This window comes from Rana temporaria, chromosome 4, assembly GCF_905171775.1.
Source record: "Rana temporaria chromosome 4, aRanTem1.1, whole genome shotgun sequence".
NCBI classification, from domain to species: domain Eukaryota; kingdom Metazoa; phylum Chordata; class Amphibia; order Anura; family Ranidae; genus Rana; species Rana temporaria.
Genome location: NC_053492.1, coordinates 32780817 through 32800828, shown reverse-complemented (window position 1 = coordinate 32800828; position 20012 = coordinate 32780817). Strand labels below are relative to the sequence as shown.

General features: G+C 45.5%; 1 protein-coding gene across 2 annotated transcripts in view; it reads right to left on the bottom strand.

The window, feature by feature from the left end:
- Positions 1-1152: 1152 nt before the first annotated feature.
- LOC120936091 (adhesion G-protein coupled receptor F3-like) overlaps positions 1153-20012 on the bottom strand; it is a 38034-nt gene continuing 19174 nt past the window's right edge. For both annotated transcript variants that reach the window (XM_040348205.1, XM_040348206.1), the window contains 4 exons: positions 18462-19820; positions 11769-11810; positions 6977-7030; positions 1153-1659 (listed from right to left, as the gene is read on the bottom strand). In XM_040348205.1, the coding sequence (XP_040204139.1) occupies positions 1636-1659; positions 6977-7030; positions 11769-11810; positions 18462-19820 (1479 nt within the window). In that variant the 3' untranslated portion in view covers positions 1153-1635. The remainder of the gene's footprint in view (positions 1660-6976; positions 7031-11768; positions 11811-18461; positions 19821-20012) is intronic.

The window sequence follows — 20012 nt, the reverse complement described above, 5'->3', positions numbered from 1 at the left end:
CCCGCGGATCGATCCGGTGGTCTGTACAGACTCACCGGATCAATCCGTCCGAAGGGATCCCCCGCATGCGTCGTAATGATTCGACGCATGCGTGGAATTCCTTTTATGACAGCGTCGCGCACGTCGCCGCGTCATCATCGCGGCGACGGCGCGACATGTCATCGCGATGGGATTTCGGCGCGGATTTCAATGCGATGGTGAGTACACTCCATCGGATCAAAATCCGTGGAAATCCTCGAGAGGATTTATCCGCGGATACGGTCCGGTGGACCGTATCCGCGGATAAATCCTCTCGTGTGTACTAGGCCTAAGACACTTTGCCGTGGTGCGATCACTCGTAAGTTCGGCCCCCCTCCTACTTCCCCCGCCACCGGGCCATTCAGAAAGTGCAGCGTGCTTCACGCATGCACAGTAGGGAACAAACCGGCTTCCCTTACTACGAATGGTGGTGGCAGCACCCAACAGCCGATGGAAACATCGGCTGGGGTGCCGATATCGCTGGATTCCAGGACAGGTAAGTGTTCTAATATTAAAAGTCAGCAGCTACAGTGGGACGGATTCAGAAAGAAGATACGACGGCGTATCTCCTGATACGCCGTCGTATCTCCTGATACGCCGTCGTATCTCTGAGTCCGGCCGTCGACAGGTATAAGTGACTTACACCGTCGGATCTTAGGCTGCAATTCCAGGCCGGCCGCTAGGTGGCGCTTACGTATCTTTTACGCGTCGAATATGCAAATGAGCATTTACGCCGATTCAGAAACGAACGACCGCCCAGGGTTTTTTTTTACGTCGTTTGCGTTCGGCTTTTTCCGGCGGAAAGTTACCCCTGCTATAGGAGGGGTAAGTGCGGCGTATCCTATGTTAAGTATGGCCGTCGTTCCCGCGCCGAGTTTTGAATTTTTTACGTCGTTTGCGTAAGTCGTTCGCGAATAAGGCCGGACGTAATTTACGTTAACGTCGAAACCAATGACATCCTTGCGACGTCATTTGGAGCAATGCACGCTGGGAAAATTTGCGGACGCGCCTGATTTAAATTCTACACGCCCCCTAGCCGCGGAATTTGAATTCCGCCGGGGGATTTACGATACGCCACCGCAACTTTAGAGGCAAGTGCTTTCTGAATAAAGCACTTGCCTCAAAAAATTGCGGCGGCGTAACGTAAATCAGATCCGCTAACCTATCTGAATCTAGCCTAGTATGTGTAGCTGCTGACTTTTAATTGTTTGCGGAGGGGGCAGAACTACTCTTAAAAGGACGGAGCCGTGTTCCATATATCCACATTTCTGAACACTGTAAAGAAAGAGAAAATTGCAATATCATACAGATCACAAATCAATCTGAAATTATCTTGTTTGCTGGGATTAAAATTATACTACAAAAGTTTATAATATGGTGACATACAAAGACACTGTCATGTAATAATCTACAAAACAAATGCAAGACTGACAACATCCAGAAGTGTCTGTTGTGGCAGCAGAAGTGAGACTCCAAGATGAGCGGGGTCAGAAACTAGACTGGGGAAAGCTCTACATTGGACCTCCCATGATATACAGGAAACCAGTTCAGGCTCCACCGAAATCCCACTTATTGGTGGGTGACCCTTTATTGTCCTATTACCATCAGGCGTGGTCTTCAGTAGGAGCTGACAGTTGTTGCCTACAGATAAGGAAAAGAGAATTAAAACTACGCAATTCTACATGGAAATGTACAAGCATCTTGGGAAATTCAAATCCCAAAATCGAAATTCCATTCTGTGTCTCAGACAATCACAATAAAGTGAACCACTGTATAAAAAAAAAAAAAAAAAAAAAATATATATATATATATATATATACACATATAAATAGGGCCAGATTCACGAACGACTTACGCCAACGTATCTTCTTACACGCCGCGTAAGTCCACGGATGCGCCGTCGTATCTATGCGCCGTATTCTTGAAACCAGATATGCCTGAATTCTGGCTCCATCCGACCGACGTAAGTCTCCTACGCCGTCGTATCTTGGGTGCATATTTACGCTGGCCGCTAGGGGCGCTTCCGTTGATTTACGCGTCAAATATGTAGATGACCTAGGTACGCCGATTCACGAACGTACTTGCACCCGTCGCAGTAAGCTACGCCGTTTACGTAAGGCGTACGTCCGATGTAGGTTAGTCATGTTAAGGTATGGGCGTGGGAACAGCGTCGTATTTTACGTCGTTTACGTAAGTCGTACGTGAATGGGGCTGGGTGTAAGTTACGCTCCTGTCGTACGCATTGAGCCGTCGGATCTTAGGGAGTATATGCGACGTGATTCTGAGCATGCGCACGCATGCGCTGTTCGTTCGGCCATTCATTTACATGGGGTCACGGTTAATTTTAATACAACACGCCCACTACCTGCCTACTTTGAATTAGGCGGGCTTACGCCGGCCTATTTACGTTACACTGGCGTAAATATGGGAGCAAGTGCTTTGTGAATACTCAGCTTGCCTCTCAATGTTATGTTGGCATAGCGCATATGAGATGCGCTACGCCCGCTCAACGATACGCCGAGCTACCTGAATCTGGCCCATACAGTATATATATATCTCACATAATATAAGAATATAATATAAAAAAATAATATAGAAAATATAATATAATCCATAATGTAACATATATACATACGCACCGCTCAAAAAAGAAATAAAGGAGCACTTTGATAACGCATCAGATCTCAATAGGGAAAAAACTCATGCTGGATAACCATACTGATATGGGCTGGGTAGGAATAAAAGGATGGCACATCATTTGATGGAAATGAAAATTATCCACCTACAGAGGGCTGAATTCAAAGACACCCCGAAAATCTAAGTTAAAAAACGTTGCAGCAAACTAGTCCATTTTGCTGAAATTTAATTTGTATGGCCCCCAAGTGCTTGTATGCATGCCTGACAACATCAGGGCATGCTCCTAAAGAGACGACGGATGGTGTCCTGGGGTCTTTCCTCCCAGATCTGGAGCAGAGCATCACTGAGCTCCTGAACAGACTGAGGTGCAACCTGGCGGCACCGGATGGACCGAAACATAATGTCACAGAGGTGTTCTTTTGGATTTAGGTCAGGTGAACGTGGGGGCCAGTCAATTGTATCAAGCTCTTCATCCTCCAGGAACTGGCTGCATGCTCTCGCCACATGAGGCTAGGCATTGTCGTGCACCTGGAGGAACCCAGGACCAGCGTAGGGTCTTACAATGGGTCCAAGAATTTCATCCCGATACCCAATGGCAGTCAGGGTGCCATTGTGTAGCCTGTAGAGGTCTGTGCGTCCCTCCATGGATATGCCTCCCCAGACAATCACTGACCCACCACCAAACCGGTAAGGCTGAATGATGTTACAGGCAGCATAAAGGTCTCCGTGGCTTCTCCAGACCCTTTCACGTCTGTCACATATGCTCTGGGTGAACCTGCTCTCATCTGTGAAAAGCACACGGCACCAGTGGCAGGCCTGACAATTCTGCCAATCAAGCTCTAAGGTGCCGGGCAGTGAGCACAGGGCCCACTACAGGACGTTGGGCCCTCAGGCCACCCCCATGTTTCTGATTGTTCGGTCAGAGACTTTCACACCATTGGCCTGCTGGAGGTCATTTTGTAGGGCTCTGGCAGTGCTCATCCTGTTCCTCCTTGCACAAAGGAGCAGATACCGGTCCTACTGATGGGTTGACCTTCTACGGCTCTGTCCAGCTCTCCTAGAGTAGCTGCCTGTCTCCTGGAATCTCCTCCATGCTCTTGAGGCTGTGCTGGGACACAGCAAACCTTCTGGCATCTTGGAGGCGTTGGACTGCCTGTGCAACCTCTATAGGGTCCAGGTATCGCCTCGTGCTACCAGTAGTGACAGTGACCCTAGCCAAATGCAAAACTAGAGAGAATATATTTATAATTATATTTATTTTTTATTCTATTTTATATTATATTCTTTTTTTTAACTTTATATTTATGTTTTTTTGTTAGTCATCAAGGGTATCTAATACCCTTTGCTAAAGTCGCATGTGAGTGAAGAAACGCATCAGAGCGGGGCTTGAGACGTTATCACATCGTTTGTATGAAGTATACGGCCACCCGACTTGCAGACGATTTTGTGATGCCAGGCATGGATCTGTATATGTTCAAGTACATCACCTGTATGCACCAGGGATAATGCATTCCTAAAAAGAAGTAGAATAGTTGCTTGTGTTTGAAATACATTTTGTTTTACATTATTACACTATGCTAGTTCCTTTTTTTACCCTTATGTTACCATCCTATATGAGAGATCACGCTTGCAGGAGTTCACTATTGGGAGCCTAAAGATCCTGGATTAAGACCCCAAAGGAGAAGGTGCTGCTTGGTCCAATTGGGGGCCGCTCTGGGAGGCGAGCGCATTGTGTGACTGGTGGAGGGTCCATGTGGTGTTAAGTTACTAATTTTTTATCATTTACCATTGGATTGTGTGTGGACAGCATTGGTTCACAGAGTATATCACTGGTTCAATGGACTTTGCATGATATATATATGTGTTATAAGTTTTGTAACCACTAGAGGTCACTGGTTGTACATATTAAAGCGGGGGTTCACCCCAAAAAAATGTTTTACATTACATTCAGCCGAGTTGTTAGAATGACAGTCGGCAGTTTTTTTTAAATCTCCTTGCCGTACATACCGTTCTATATATATATGTTTACCGCGGCTTCTGGGTATAATCTGCGGGACTGGGCGTTCCTAATTGATTGACAGGCTTCCGACCGGCGCATACAGCGCATCACGAGTTGCTGAAAGATGTCGAACGTCGGTGCACAGGCGACGTATAGAGCCGACTCGCAGTCAGCTCTATACTATACCCTGAGGCTGTAGTCGGCTTCCTGAAGCTCATCCTCGGGGCGTACCGGCCGTACGTCCGAGGATAAGACTGACAGGCGTCTCAGCCAATCAGGTAACCTGATTGGCTGAAGCGTCATCGAGGGCGGGACGAGGGACATCGAGGGACGTAGAAGCCATAAAGGTAAGTGCCGGGGGGGTACTGGGCACAGTGGCTACAAGTGGGGGCATAGTGGCTACAAGTGGGGGCACAGTGGCGGCAATTGGGGGCACAGTGGCGGCAATTGGGGGCACAGTGGCGGCAATTGGGGGCACAGTGGCGGCAATTGGGGGCACAGTGGCGACAATTGGGGGCACAGTGGCGACAATTGGGGGCACAGTGGCGACAATTGGGGGCACAGTGGCAACAATTGGGGGCAAAGTGGCGACAATTGGGGGCTGTGTTTGATGGCATAGTGGTGACAATTGATGGCACAGTAGCTGCGTTTGATGGTATGGCACAGTGGCTGTGTTTTGATGGCATGGCACGGTGGCTGCGTTTTGATGGCATGGCACAGTGGCTGCGTTTTGATGGCACGGTGGCTGCGTTTTGATGGCATGGCACAGTGGCTGCGTTTTGATGGCATGGCACAGTGGTTGCGTTTTGATGGCATAGCACAGTGGCTGCGTTTTGATGGCACGGTGGCTGCGTTTTGATGGCATGGCACAGTGGCTGCGTTTTGATGGCATGGCACAGTGGTTGCGTTTTGATGGCATGGCACAGTGGTTGCGTTTTGATGGCACAGTGACTGCATTTGATGGCATGGCACAGTGGTGACAATTGATAGGTACAGTGAGGCTGCAATTGTTTTGTTTTTTTTTCATTTGCGCCCCCCCAAAAATTTTGAGCACCAGCCGCCACTGGTTGGATGATTACACAACAAAGCTTCATCTCACTCACTAAGCTGTTTGAACATTTAATAAATAGTTTAGTTTAAATAGAAAAATAAATGACAGGGGCTTTATCCGTTCTCTACTGAATGCCTTAAAGATTAATTCCAGTTGTGGCAATTTTTACATAGTTACATTGGTCTAAATTGGGCTAACGTTATTGTTGTCTTTTTTTATTAAAAAAAGTGATTTTTTTTACCAAAAATCAAAAATCAATAGATACGCCGGCGTAATTTCTTTGTGGATCTGGGCCACTGTGTTTACAAGTTAAAAACAATTATTTTTTTTGCTAGAAAATTACTTAGAACCCCCAAATATTATACATTTTTTTTATAACACCTTAGAGAATAAAATGGCGGTCATTGCAATACTTTTTGTCACACCATATTTGCGCAGCGGTTTTACAAGCGCACTTTTTTAATTTCTAAGATCCCCCTTCGTATCTTTGTTTTGTATCTACAAAATAAGATACGACTGACTGAGGGCTCGATCCGACTGGCGTACGTCTTAGTTCGCTGTCGGATCTTAGGTGCATATTTGCGCTGGCTGCTAGGTGGCGCTTCCGTCGATTTCCGCGTTGAGTATGCAAATTAGCTAGATACGGCGATCCACAAACGTACGTCTGGCTGGCGCATTTTTTTACGTCGTTTCCGTAAGGCTTTTTTTGGCGTAACGTTACCCCTGCTATATGAGGCGTAGCCAATGTTAAGTATGGACGTCGTTCCCGCGTCGAATTTTGAAAATTTTACGTCGTTTGCATAAGTCGTTCACGAATAGGGCTTTGCGTAGAATTACGTTCACGTCAAAAGCATTGGCTTGTTGCGGGTTAATTTGGAGCATGCGCACTGGGAGACCCCTACGGACGGCGCATGCGCCGTTCAGAAAAAATGTCATTTACGTTGGGTCAAGTAAAATTAACATAAAACACGCCCATATCTTTATCATTTGAATTCCGCGCCCTTACGCCGGCAGATTTACGCTATGCCGCCGTAACTTTAGAGGCAAGTGCTTTGTGAATACAGCACTTGCCTCTCAAAGTTGCGGCGGCGTAGCGTTACTATGATACGCTACGCCGGACTAAAATTACGATGCGCTACGTGGATCTGGCCCAGAGTCTGAAAAATAAGCTTGGTCCTTTAGTGGTTAAACACAAATAAAAACCTACCCATGTTAGCTTTAGATTTGATTTCAACTGTCCATATTAGTTGACAATATAAAAAATTACTTACAGTGCTGCTGAAGACAGAGGACTTATATATCCGCTTCTTCACCGTATCCATCACCTGCAACAATAAAATAGGTTTTCTATTATTACCTTAAATATGCTTGCTTTTATAATTTAGGTATATGGGCAGCACAGTAGCTAAATGGTTAGCATTTCCATCTAGCAGCACTAGGGTCATCCCAACCTTGGCACTACCTGCATGGGGTTTGCATGTTCTCCCTGTGCCTGCGTGGGTTTCCTCCGGGTACTCCAGTTTATTCCCACACTCCAAAGACTAGCTGGTCAGTTAATTGGCTTCTGTCTAACTTGTCCATAATATGTTTATGTATGAATGTGAGTTAGGGACCTTAGATTGTAAGTTCCTTGGGGTAGGGGCTGATGTGAATGTCAGTGCTATAGAAATACCAATAATAAAGAAAATAATAGAGTTGTGCATAGCTAACCTCATTCATCTAGTTTTGAATTCACGATTGTATTATTACATCCTCATAATAGATGAGGCAGTTGTGAGGCATAGGAGGTCAAATCAAGACACCACATCCCATATGACGATCAAAAAAAGGGAGAGAGGGGAAGGGTAACAAACCCTGGGACTTTAGAGGTGTCACAATAAATGTCAAGTAGATCAAAATAGATAAAGTAAAAAACGATTTATTTATTTAATTAACATACATAATTGATAAAAATGGAAGTACAAACAACCAGAATTCAATCCTCTAAGGACATGAGTGGCTTCAATGAAGAGCCACAGCAAAAACCTGTATGTCAGATGCCCAACATGTTTCGCTCTGAATAGAGCTTCATCAGGAGCTTATACAGGATATACCATCTGGGCCACGTTCAATCCAAATGCATTACAGAAAAATATTTGTAAATTCAATGAGGATTTAAGGAAAAAATATATCCAAAGATTGCCACCATCTGCCCCAATCAGGCCACTGAAAATCCGGTCCGTCCCACAATAAAGACATCGGCTGATCCTTTTACATTAAGCATAGGGTCAAAGATGATTTGGCTGCAGTAATGAGGACAAATTCAGTAATTGAAAGTCCCAGCCACCTTCAAGGTATGAGCAGCAAGTGGTCCTATTTGGATAGCTGGAGATTTTGGCTTTGATTGATATGTGATAGTGGATAGCTGTGATCCACAGCACTAGTGGCATCAAAGGGCCAGGCAGCCCAGTCAGGATCCCTATGCTTATTGTAAAAGGATCAGCCGATGTCTTTATTGTGGGACGGACTGGATTTTCAGTGGCCTGATTGGGGCAGATGGTGGCAATCTTTGGATATATTTTTTCCTTAAATCCTCATTGAATTTACAAATATTTTTCTGTAATGCATTTGGATTGAACGTGGCCCAGATGGTATATCCTGTATAAGCTCCTGATGAAGCTCTATTCAGAGCGAAACATGTTGGGCATCTGACATACAGGTTTTTGCTGTGGCTCTTCATTGAAGCCACTCATGTCCTTAGAGGATTGAATTCTGGTTGTTTGTACTTCCATTTTTATCAATTATGTATGTTAATTAACCACTTCCATACTGGGCACTTAAACACCCTTCTGACCAGACCAATTTTCAGCTTTCGGTGCTCTTACACTTTGAATGACAATTACTCAGTCATGCAACACTGTACCCAAATTATTTTTTTGTCCTTTCTTTCCCACAAATAGAGCTTTCTTTTGGTGGTATTTGATCACCTCTGCGTTTTTTATTTTTTGCGCTATTAATGAAAAAAGACCGAAAATTTGGAAAAAAAATGATTTTTTCTTAGTTATTATCTTAGTGATAACATTTTGCAAATTATTAATTTTTCTTCATAAATTTTGGCCACAATTTATACTGCTACACGTCTTTGATAAAAATAACCCAAAGTTTTTGGAAATTATTTGGTCTGTGTGAAAGTTTTAGAGTCTACAAGCTATAGTGCAAATCATAAAAAATTATCACATCTGATCACACCTGATGTACTGAAGGCCTATCATTTCTTGAGACCCTAACAAGGCAGGAAAGTACAGATGGCACTGATGAGGTGGCACAGATGGCACTGATGAGGTGGCACAGATGGCACTGATGAGGCGGCACTGAGGCGGCACAGATGGCACTGAGATGGGTACTGATGAGATGGGTACTGATGTGCACCGATGAGGCCTGTGTACTGGTGGACACAGATGAGGCGGCACAGATGGCACTAATGAGGCGGCACATATGGCACTAATGAGGCGGCACAGATGGCACTAATGAGGCGGCACAGATGGCACTAATGAGGCGGCACAGATGGCACTGAGATGGGTACTGATGAGATAGGTACTGATGTGCACTGATTGACTGTGGCACAGGTGGGCACTGATGAGGTGGCACAGGTGGGCACTGATTGCAGATGTGCACTGAGGTGGCAGATGGGCACCGTGGCACAGGTGGGCATGGTGGCACAGGTGGGCACGGTGGTACTGGTGGGCACGGTGGTACTGGTAGGCACAGGTGGGCACGGTGGTACTGGTGGGCACAGTGGTACTGGTGGGCACACGGTGGTACTGGTGGGCACATGGTGGTACTGGGGGGATACTGTGGTACTGGGGGGGCACTGTGGTACTGTGGGGGGCACTGTTGTACTGTGGGGGGCACTGTAGTACTGGGGGGCACTGTGGTACTGTGGGGGGCACTGTAGTACTGGGGGGCACTGTGGGGGGCACAGGTGGTGGCACTTGTTACTCACTTTTTTTTTTTTTTTTTTTTGCGCTGGTTACTCGGATTTCTCTCCCTCTCCCTCCTCACACGCGGTGTTTGTGTGAGGAGGGAGAGCCGGCAATGAGAGATGATCTCATATGTTTACATATGGCGTAAAAAGACGGCCTGTTAGAGATTGGGAGCCGCGCTGCGGCCGTACAAAGTCGTACGGCCGTCAGCTAGTGGTTAAATAAATCTTTTTTTACTTTATCTATTTTGATCTACTTGACATTTATTGTGACACCTCTAAAGGCCCAGGGTTTGTTACCCTTCCCCTCTCTCCCTTTTTTTGATCCTCATAATAGATGTTAAAGTGTAGAAGTAGAGGGAGCCCTTGACAGCAGTCAAAACCTGACAGGGGTTGTAATTCTTCCCCACATTAACCAAAACGAATGCCACGTACACACGACCGGTTTTTAATGGCATGGAAAAAAATACGTTTTTCTCAACGTGATTCTTGTCAAGCCTGCCTCGCATACACACGATCGTGAAAAAAAAAATGCTCGAGGCAAAACGCGGTGACGTACAACACGTACGACGGCACTATAAAGGGGAAGTTCCATTCGGATGGCGCCACCCTTTGGGCTGCTAATTTCGTGTTAGTAAAAGTTTGGTGAGAGACGATTCGCGATTTTCAGTCATCGTGCTTTTCAGTCTGTTACAATGTGACGAATGTACTATCTCCATTACAAATGCTAGTTTTACCAGAACGAGTGCTCCCGTCTCATAACTTTTTCCCGTCGTTAAAGCCAACACACGACCGTTTTTCACGACGTGTTCTGTCAATATCTCCAACCCATCAGAAACTCCAACAACGTCACTTGCGGTTTATTTAAAGCCTTAGTAATCTGAGAGTTTGACGAATTGGTGGTTGGACACAACACCGACAACCGAATAGAGTCCGGTACATGAAGACTGAGCTGTTTTGACAGCACAGCGGCTAACGAGGCAAAGTTGTCACTGCCTCAGAGACGGACATTTATTGGGCTAGTATCGGAGCAGAGTAAGATAGCAGAGGGAGGAGAGATCAGAGAGGAACCACACAAGGGGGCAGATTCAGATAGAGATACGACGGCGTATCTCCTGATACGCCGTCGTATCTCTGAGTTCCGTCGGTCGGATCAATGCGCCTGATTCATAGAATCAGTTCCGCATAGATCTCCCTAAGATCCGACAGGCCTAAGTGACTTACACCGTCGGATCTTAGGCTGCAATTCCAGGCCGGCTGCTAGGTGGCGTTTCATTTTTTTTACGCTACAAATATGCAAATGAGGATTTCCGCCGATTCAGAAACGAACGACTGCCCGGCGCATTTTTTTTACGTTGTTTGCGTTCGGCTTTTTCCAGCGTATAGTTACCCCTGCTATGTGAGGGGTATCCTATGTTAAGTATGGCCGTCGTTCCCGCGCCGAGTTTTGAATTTTTTACGTCGTTTGCGTAAGTCGTTCGCGAATACGGATGGACGTAATTTACGTTCACGTCGAAACCAATGACGTCCTAGCGACGTCATTTGGAGCAATGCACACTGGGATATGTACACCGACGGCGCATGCGCCATTTGTACAAAACGTCAATCACGTCAGGTCAACACACATTAACATAAAACACGCCACCCCTTACATATTTGAATTACGCGCGCTTACGCCGGCCCCATTTACGCTACGCCGCCGCAACTTACGGAGCAAGTGCTTTGTAAATACTGCACTTGCTCCTGTAAGTTGCGGCGGCGTAGCGTAAATACGATACGCTGCGCCGCCGTAAGATCAGGCGCAGCTACCTGAATCTAGCCCAAGTGCTTTCTGAATAAAGCACTTGCCTCAAAAACTTGCGGCGGCGTAACGTAAATCAGATAGGTTACGCGGATCTAAAGATCCGCTGACCTATCTGAATCTGGCCCAAGGTGCTTTGGATTGAGGCTAGTACACACTATAGAGGGATATGCTTTGTTTATTTAAGAGATTTATAACCACTTAAAGTATTTACTTAATTTTCGTGATCAAAAAGGGATAAGCCACACAGGATTTGCAAATCCAAGCATATATGATCATCATTAAATGTGAGGTCACCTACCTTTTTATCGAGCAGGCAACCAAAGATAAAAATGAAAAACCCCTGTGAAAGTAGAGGAAAGATTGTTAATAAATGATGCATTCACACTTATGACTCTTTATGCCGAGTGACCTCATCTTACTTTATCTCTAGAAGGCTATAAAAATGTTTTTCCATTCAAGGCCAGCATTTACTTCCCGAATTAAAGTCCTGCCCCTGTTTGACGCTCTTCATTTTTCTCACGCCACTTGCCAATCACTTTTTGACCAGTTAAATATTTTAGGCTCTTGTTCTGTTTTCTCCCCCAACAAGTGTGTAGCGCCCCTTAGTTTCAGTATGGGCACTACGCTAAAGTTAATGGGGAATGGGAGAATTATTTTGCTCCCATTCACAATTTGTTAAATTATGGGCTGCTGTCATTCCAGAACTGTCCTGTGGGTCAGTCTGCGCTCCAGGGGTGTTGTTTCCACCCTTGGGCGACAGATGGCGCTAGAGGGGGTTCTGACAGAGCCACTCTTCCCCAGCAGCCAATTAGAGGAGTTCTCCCTCGTGGGGCATGCTGGGAAGGGGTATATCTGTGACAGATGCCATCTTTATTGGTTCTTCCCGCGAGTTCCAGGTGCGGCATCCACCTTAAGGGTGCGCGCATCCAACGGACCCCAATGATGACCTTCCAGGCCAGGGTCGCATACTACGCAGAGCTCCAAATTGCTGAGAGGGGCCCCAGTGACTTACTGGGTCCCCCAAATTACTGAGAAGATCTCAGGCTGGGTGCTGCTCGATTGGGGGGTCGGCTTGAGGAGAACCAGGAGGCAGGTTGTCCAACAGAGCTTGAACGAACCATCGGGGATCTGGTGACTGGAATGCTGACAGGTACTCTTGCTGTCATCCGGTGACCTACTTTCAATCTACTGGGAGGATTCGCTCAATTCGTCCATTTAGCTCATACAAGTAATAGGCCTGTGGCAGAGGCCCTAGAGCCAGGTCTGTGGCAGAGGCCTGTTCCTCCCAGCAACTCAAAGTGACACTTCGGCTGCCAGGCTCGTGACAGGAGTCTGTCCGGAGGCACTTCACCCTAGAGTGGCGACGAACGGTGACTATTATTATTGTGCTGCTGAGAGCAGGATTGCTCTTTCTATTTCCAGGCCTGATACCGCAAGTTCTCTATCGCTTCATCAACCTTTCCTTCCTACTGTATGTTGATGTTGGCTATGTTGGGCCTGAAATAAAGCATTTGAAAACCTTTCTTCGTGTACTGGACATTCGCTCACTACTTTATTCATCAGCTGCACCCCTAGACAACATTGAGGTAACTTAATATGCCGATCCCAACAACAAACCAGCGGCTCCTGCGGTGGTAGCGCGACAAGTGTAAAAATCCATCATAATCTTTTGGTTCAGTTCCCCAGTTGCTTCCTCTACCTTGTGATAAGCCATGGTAAACGTTTGCCATACCCACAGAGCTCAGTCCTCTTGTTGCTCACTTCACCCTGTGACCAGAAGTGTGCCTTCCACTGGCCAAAATGTAAGGGGGCACTTCATCACTAACCACCAATGTGACATGGTATTTACATTGACTTTTGATGTAAGTTGACCAATGTAAGGGGGCTTTCATTAGAGGCAACAACTCTATTTGCAGTTTATTACATACTCTAAACCACTTTGCATTGTATGCTGTATGTATGTTACATATTCTACAAAGCTGCATCAGACATACTCTGGGCTGCCCCACTCTGTGCATCCTTGGTGCCTAACCTGTGGCCCTTTGGCACTTTTTGTGCAGCCATCTGGGTCCCTGCAAACAACCCTTTGTTCTGTAATAGCAGACTCATGTAACATGTCTCCGACCTATGGCTGTCTCGTAAAGCACCCTCAACTCCTATATCAGTGGTCTCCAAACTGCGGCCCGGGGGGCCAGATTCTCATCCACTGATACCAACAATGGGACATAAATCCCCCCATTGACACCAATGATGGGACTCAATTAATCCCAATGGCGCCAACGATTGAACACAATTCCTCGCAATGACACCAATGATATGGCACACTTCCTCCCAATGACATCAGCGATGGGGCACACGTCCTTCCATTGACACCAACGATGGGACGCTATTCCTCCCACTGACACCAAAGATGGGGTAATGTTTCTTCCTACTGATGTTGGGACCTTTTCTACTTCCAATAGCCACAGTCCGGCCCCCTTTAAGTTCTGAATGACCCATATGATGACATAGAGAGACAATGACCCATACGATGACAGGGCTGGATGTATACTATTTGCCTGCTAGCTTGTGGCACCCAACCCCCACCACCCCACAACCAACACTCTTTGTGAATTGCAAATGTACTGAGCACCATGGTCTACTGTATGTAGCATACAAAATGGTCTACAATATATAGCGGTCAGCAGAGGATACTATATATTGCATACTGAATTTGATATGGGGGGCCTTCAAGTGTGACCCCCGACATCACCAAAGGGCCACACAGAAAATTCTGTGAATGTTTATTATCAAAGACAGTTGGTTTAGAAAGTTTCCTATATCATGTTCACAGACTCTGACAGTCTTCTGCAGCATGTCCAATGTCTTTGACCATCTCTTTTACTTTGCCCATTGTCTATAACTATATCCTGTTGTATGTCTGCTGTCTCTGATAATAAAGATTCACTGAATTTTCTGTGTGGCCCTTTGGTGATGTCGAGGGTCACACTTGAAGGCCCCCCATATCAAATTCAGTATGCAATATATAGCATCCTCTGCTGACAGCTATATATTGTAGACCATTTTGTGTGCTACATACAGTAGACCATGGTGCTCAGTACATTTGCAATTCACAAAGAGTGTTGGTTGTGGGGTGGTGGAGGTTAGGTGGCACAAGGTAGCAGGCAAATAGTATAACTCCAGCCCTGTCCTCGTATGGGTCATTGTCTCTCTATGTCATCGTATGGGTCATGGTCTCTCTATGTCATCGTATGGGTCATTGTCTCTCTATGTCCTCGTATGGGTCATGGTCTCTCTATGTCATCGTATGGGTCATTGTCTCTCTATGTCCTCGTATGGGTCATGGTCTCTCTATGTCATCGTATGGGTCATTGTCTCTCTATGTCGGGGATAAGCAATTAGCGGACCTCCAGCTGTTGCCAAACTACAAGTCCCATCATGCCTCTGCCTCTGGGTGTCATGCTTGATGCTGTCAGAGTCTCGCTATGCCTCATGGGACTTGTAGTTTGGCAACATCTGGAGGTCCGCTAATTGCTTATCCCTGCTCTATGTCCTCGTATGGGTCATGGTCTCTCTATGTCATCGTATGGGTCATTGTCTCTCTATGTCCTCGTATGGGTCATGGTCTCTCTATGTCATCGTATGGGTCATTGTCTCTCTATGTCATTGTATGGGTCATGGTCTCTCTATGTCATCGTATGGGTCATTGTCCCTCTATGTTATCATATGGGTCATTGTGCCTCTATGTTATCATATGGGTCATTGTCCCTCTATGTTATCATATGGGTCATTGTCCCTCTCTGTCGATGTATCGGTCACCAAAACTCTCATAAACTTGCAGACCAGGAACTACTCTTCTATGACTGACAGATGGATTTTCACTATCATGACCAGTTTCTTTCCTCTCCATCATCCTAACACATTGCAAATTACATCTCCTGTTCTTGCCCCACTCTTCTTCGTTGACCCTTTTGTGTGTTCTAACACACACTACATCCTTCTACTTTGCCAACATGGTCCAAGTCTTCTTTGATACAACCTTTTAGCACAGATATTTTCAGAACAGGAAAGGCCCTCACAAACTCCACCATTGTGGAAATCAATAAAGAGGCCTTATCTCCTCTTCACAATAAGAGCTAAAGTGTATGAAAGCCAATTTATTTTTAGTTTTGGATTGAGTTCGGAAATGCTAAAACTTATTTCAGGCTTCTGTTGCTGTCTATGTCCTCATTGAGGAGGTTCACCCTTTTGTTTCCAGTACAGAAAGTAATGGGAAATTTAAAACAGAAATAGTGGGGACCAGTGGCGGTTTGTCCATAGAGGGAGCTGGAGCGCCGCCCCCTCTGCCTCTCGCACAGCCACTGAAATACATAGATTCATGTATTGCATGAATCTATGTATTTTCGCAGCTGCCGCCCACTATTCAGATGGCCGGATGCTGAGCGCTGGCCATCTGAATAACGGCAGCTGGTTGGCTGTGTGGAAGTGCCTATCAGAGCCAGTGGCTCTGATAGGCTTTCCGAGTACAGCCCTCAGGCTGTAGTCGGCTTCCTGAATGCTTATCCTCGGGACGTACCGGCGGTGCGTTCCTTGGATAAGACTGACAGGCGTCTGAGTCAATCAGGTTCACCGGTTCTGGTTACCGGTAACCTGAACGGCTGACCCCAGAAAGGTAAGTGACAGGCGGGGGGGCATTTTACAGGTCACAGTGGCAGCATTTTACTGGGCACAGTGGCGACAATTGTGGGGCACAGTGGCTACAATTGCTGGGGACAGTGGTAACAATTGATGGCACATACAGGTCACAGTGGCAGCATTTTACTGGGCACAGTGGCGACAATTGGGGGGCACAGTGGCTACAATTGCTGGGCACAGTGGTATCAATTGATGGCACAGTGGTAACAATTGATGGCACAGTGGTGACAATTGATGGGGGGCACAGTGACTACAATTGCTGGGCACAGTGGCTACAATTGATGGGCACAGTGTTAACAATTGATGGCACAGTGGTAACAATTGATGGCACAGTGGTGTCAATTGATGGCACAGTGGTGACAATTGATGGCATGGCATAGTGGTGACAATTGATGGAACAGTGGCTGTGTTTGATGGCATGGCACAGTGACTGCGTTTGATGGCATGGCACAGTGGTGACAATTGATGGCACAGTGGTTGCGTTTGATGGCATGGCACAGTGGTTGCGTTTGATGTCACAGTGGCTGCGTTTGATGGCATGGCACAGTGGTGACAATTGATGTCACAGTGGCTGCATTTGATGGCATGGCACAATGACTGCATTTGATGGCATGGCACAGTGGTTGCGTTTGATAGCATGGCACAGTGGTGACAATTGATGGCACAGTGGCTGCATTTGATGGGCACAGTGAGGCTGCAATTGAGCACCAGCCGCCACTGGCCGGGACGTCTTCCAACAGAGACACTTGTTCCAGTGACAGTTGCCTTAGAGGTGATATCCCCTCACTTTGTAGAGATTCCTACTTCCTGTTGTTTCTCTGGCACAGGAAGTGAAGGGAAATCACCCCGACTGAAAGTTGTTTACACATTTTTTATAAGTAATTAAATTACATCTATATTATTTAATGATCATGCCCTTAACCTTACACTTACGGTATACTACTAGTGGTTTAGAATCCACCTGTTATCTAAAGCCTTTTGGAAATTATTTTATAATTTACCTCCAAAATTTCCATGTTCATTTTACTATGTTGAGCTTCAATCTGGACTGTTCTATCAAATGTGTGCTTACAAGTGATTTCTATAAAGGCAATGCTGTCCTAATACTAGGTGTTTGTATTTCCTTTATATATCCCCTTCTTTTTTTTTTACCTTTGCAGTTGCTGATTGGCATTGAATGTTGCTGTGAAGCTTGTTATTAACTAGTGTTCCCATGTCCTTCCCCAGCCCTTTTTTGGCATTTTTCTCATGTAATGATTTGGTAGGAAAAACTATACTCCTGGCTTAAGTGCATAACCTTACTATAACAATAATTGTAACCTTTAACTGCATATTTTGCCATTCAAGATCCTTCTGCAATATGTCAATATCCTGCTAAGTTTTATGAATTCTACGTTATTTCATCCTCAAAATCCATCTGAAAATTACTAGGCCCAACACTGACTCCGTAGAATTTCCAACAACAAATGTTTGATGTGAGCTTTTGGTCGGATATTCCGAGCGTGTGTAGGCTCCATCGGACATTTGCTGTCGGAATTTTGAGAGCTGGTTCTCAATTTTTCCGACAACAAAAGTTCTTGTCGGAAATTCAGATCCTGTGTACCCAATTCTGACACAAAAAATCCTACGCATGCTCAGAATCAATTTGACGCATGCTCGGAATCATTGAACTTAATTTTTCTCTGCTCGTTGTAGTGTTGTACGTCACTGCGTTCTTGGCAACCTGAATTTCCAATCAACATTTGTGCGACCGTGTGTATGCAAGACAAGTTTGAGCCAACATCCATCGGAAAAAAATCCACGATTTTGTTGTCGGAAATTCCGATCGCGTTTACCAGGCATGAGTTAGAGTTTGGTGTTTTGAGAAATTCACAATGCAGTAAAAAGCTATAATTGCCTATAACATCATTATAGCATGGGAAAGCATTCACTGCAACTGTGAAGCCTCGTACACACGTCCGAGAAACTGGACGGGCAAAACACATCGTTTTGCTCGTCAAGTTCCTTGTGAAGCCGCCGAGGATCTCGGTGAGCCAAGTTTCCTCATTCACTAACGAGGAAATAGAGAACATGTTCTCTATTTGGCCCGACGAGATCCTCGTCGGTTTCCTCAGCCAAAAGTGTTCAGACGACCGGGTTTCTCGGGCAGAATACGGCTCCGATCGAGTTTCTGGCTGAATTCTTCCGAGAAACTCGGTCGTGTGTACGGGGCCTTTAGTGAATAGGATGTATTGGTTGATTCACTAGTTGGTCAGCTACAAAAATTCACCAACTTACCTCTCTAATCATCACTTACTTGGAGTGGGTTGAGCAAGACGAAAAGATAATGTAAAGCTATTACACTCCCATCAGACAGTAAGGGGATCCCAACAGCCCAGGTCAATCCAAACTGTGGGGTGCAGAATACAATGGCCTTCAAAAGCTTCTTAATAACTTCCTCATCCTCACTGTTGCCTTCAGAAATAGATGGTCTGAGTAGCTTACGGATCACCACAAGAAGCACTAGAAAATTTCCAGATATGGTAACAATGGTGGGTATATTGAAAGCCATTGATGCCCCAGAGTCACTGCTGAGCCAACAAACATTGACCTTATTGTATTCATTCGTAGGTGTGTAGTAAAGGAAGGTCCATACAGCTATCACACTGGGACATATATACCCAAGACCAATGGAAAGGCCCATGAATTCCTTCTTGGTTATGTGGTGGAATACGAAAACCAAGCGGCAGAATAAGAAGATACTTTGGACCAAGGTCCAACAAAAAAATGCTATCAGAGAAAAATGAGTCAAGAAAGTCAACCCAACACAAAGCCTTATGTGCTCTTTTGGTCTGATGTAACTTGTGGCTATAAATGATATATTACTCAGTAGCAGGAAACTGGAGACATTGAGGATAGCCGTATGCCGGTAGTAAGCTACAAGGTTCATTGGAACCCTCATTACATACACCTGGAATGCAATACAAAGAAGAAGAGATGCTATAGAAATGGCAAGACCCGTGATTGTGATGTAGTCAAGTATGGGGGAGTTTAGTAGGCTTTCTGGTATGAATTTCGCCATCAGCACAGAAAATGAAGTAAGATGCTGGCAAACACAGCTGGTGACACCATCCATGACTTCGGTGGTGCACCCATCAGAAGACCAACTGTTTGTGGAGAAATTCCAAAATGCACATGTGGCTGTCTCGTCACAGTCTCTGCTGTTACATTGGAATCTCAAGTTCACTTTAGGGTTGCTGTAGCTTTCATTTCCAAGCAACATGACATTAGTTAGGATGTTGCTGTCCACTCTAAGTGCACCCAGGTCTTTGTCATAGTTATCTGGAAATCCTATGCTTAGTTGCCTGTAGGACAGTAAAAAAATGTTGACTAGACAAGAAGGACCAAAGTCTTGCTTGCTGTCTTCTGCAGATAATGCAAGACTACCACGTGGAAGTCTCAAGGCTGTCTGATTGGTCAAGTTACTGCAGGGAGCAACCAAGCAGTAGAAGTCAATATTTTCTTTGGACACATTGAAAGATGATTTAGACATTGCCATCCTTGATAAAATTATCTCCAAACTTTCCAAAAGTTGGGGACCAATGGCATTGTGGGAGCTGGAGGCTGGACTCCAAGAAGATTCGTTCAGAAGATGGTTAGTGATAGTGAGAATGTCCTAAGAGGAAGAAAACAAAATGACTGGATTAGACTTCTGAATCAGCTACTTTATTCAAAATATAACGTCCTCTACTGCACAATTCTTTCTTGCTTTCAAATGTCATAATTCACTAACTTTCTGGGAAACTCTATTCCAGTGGTCGCCAACCAGTGGTCCTTAGACCACCGATGGTCCACAATAAACTTTTAT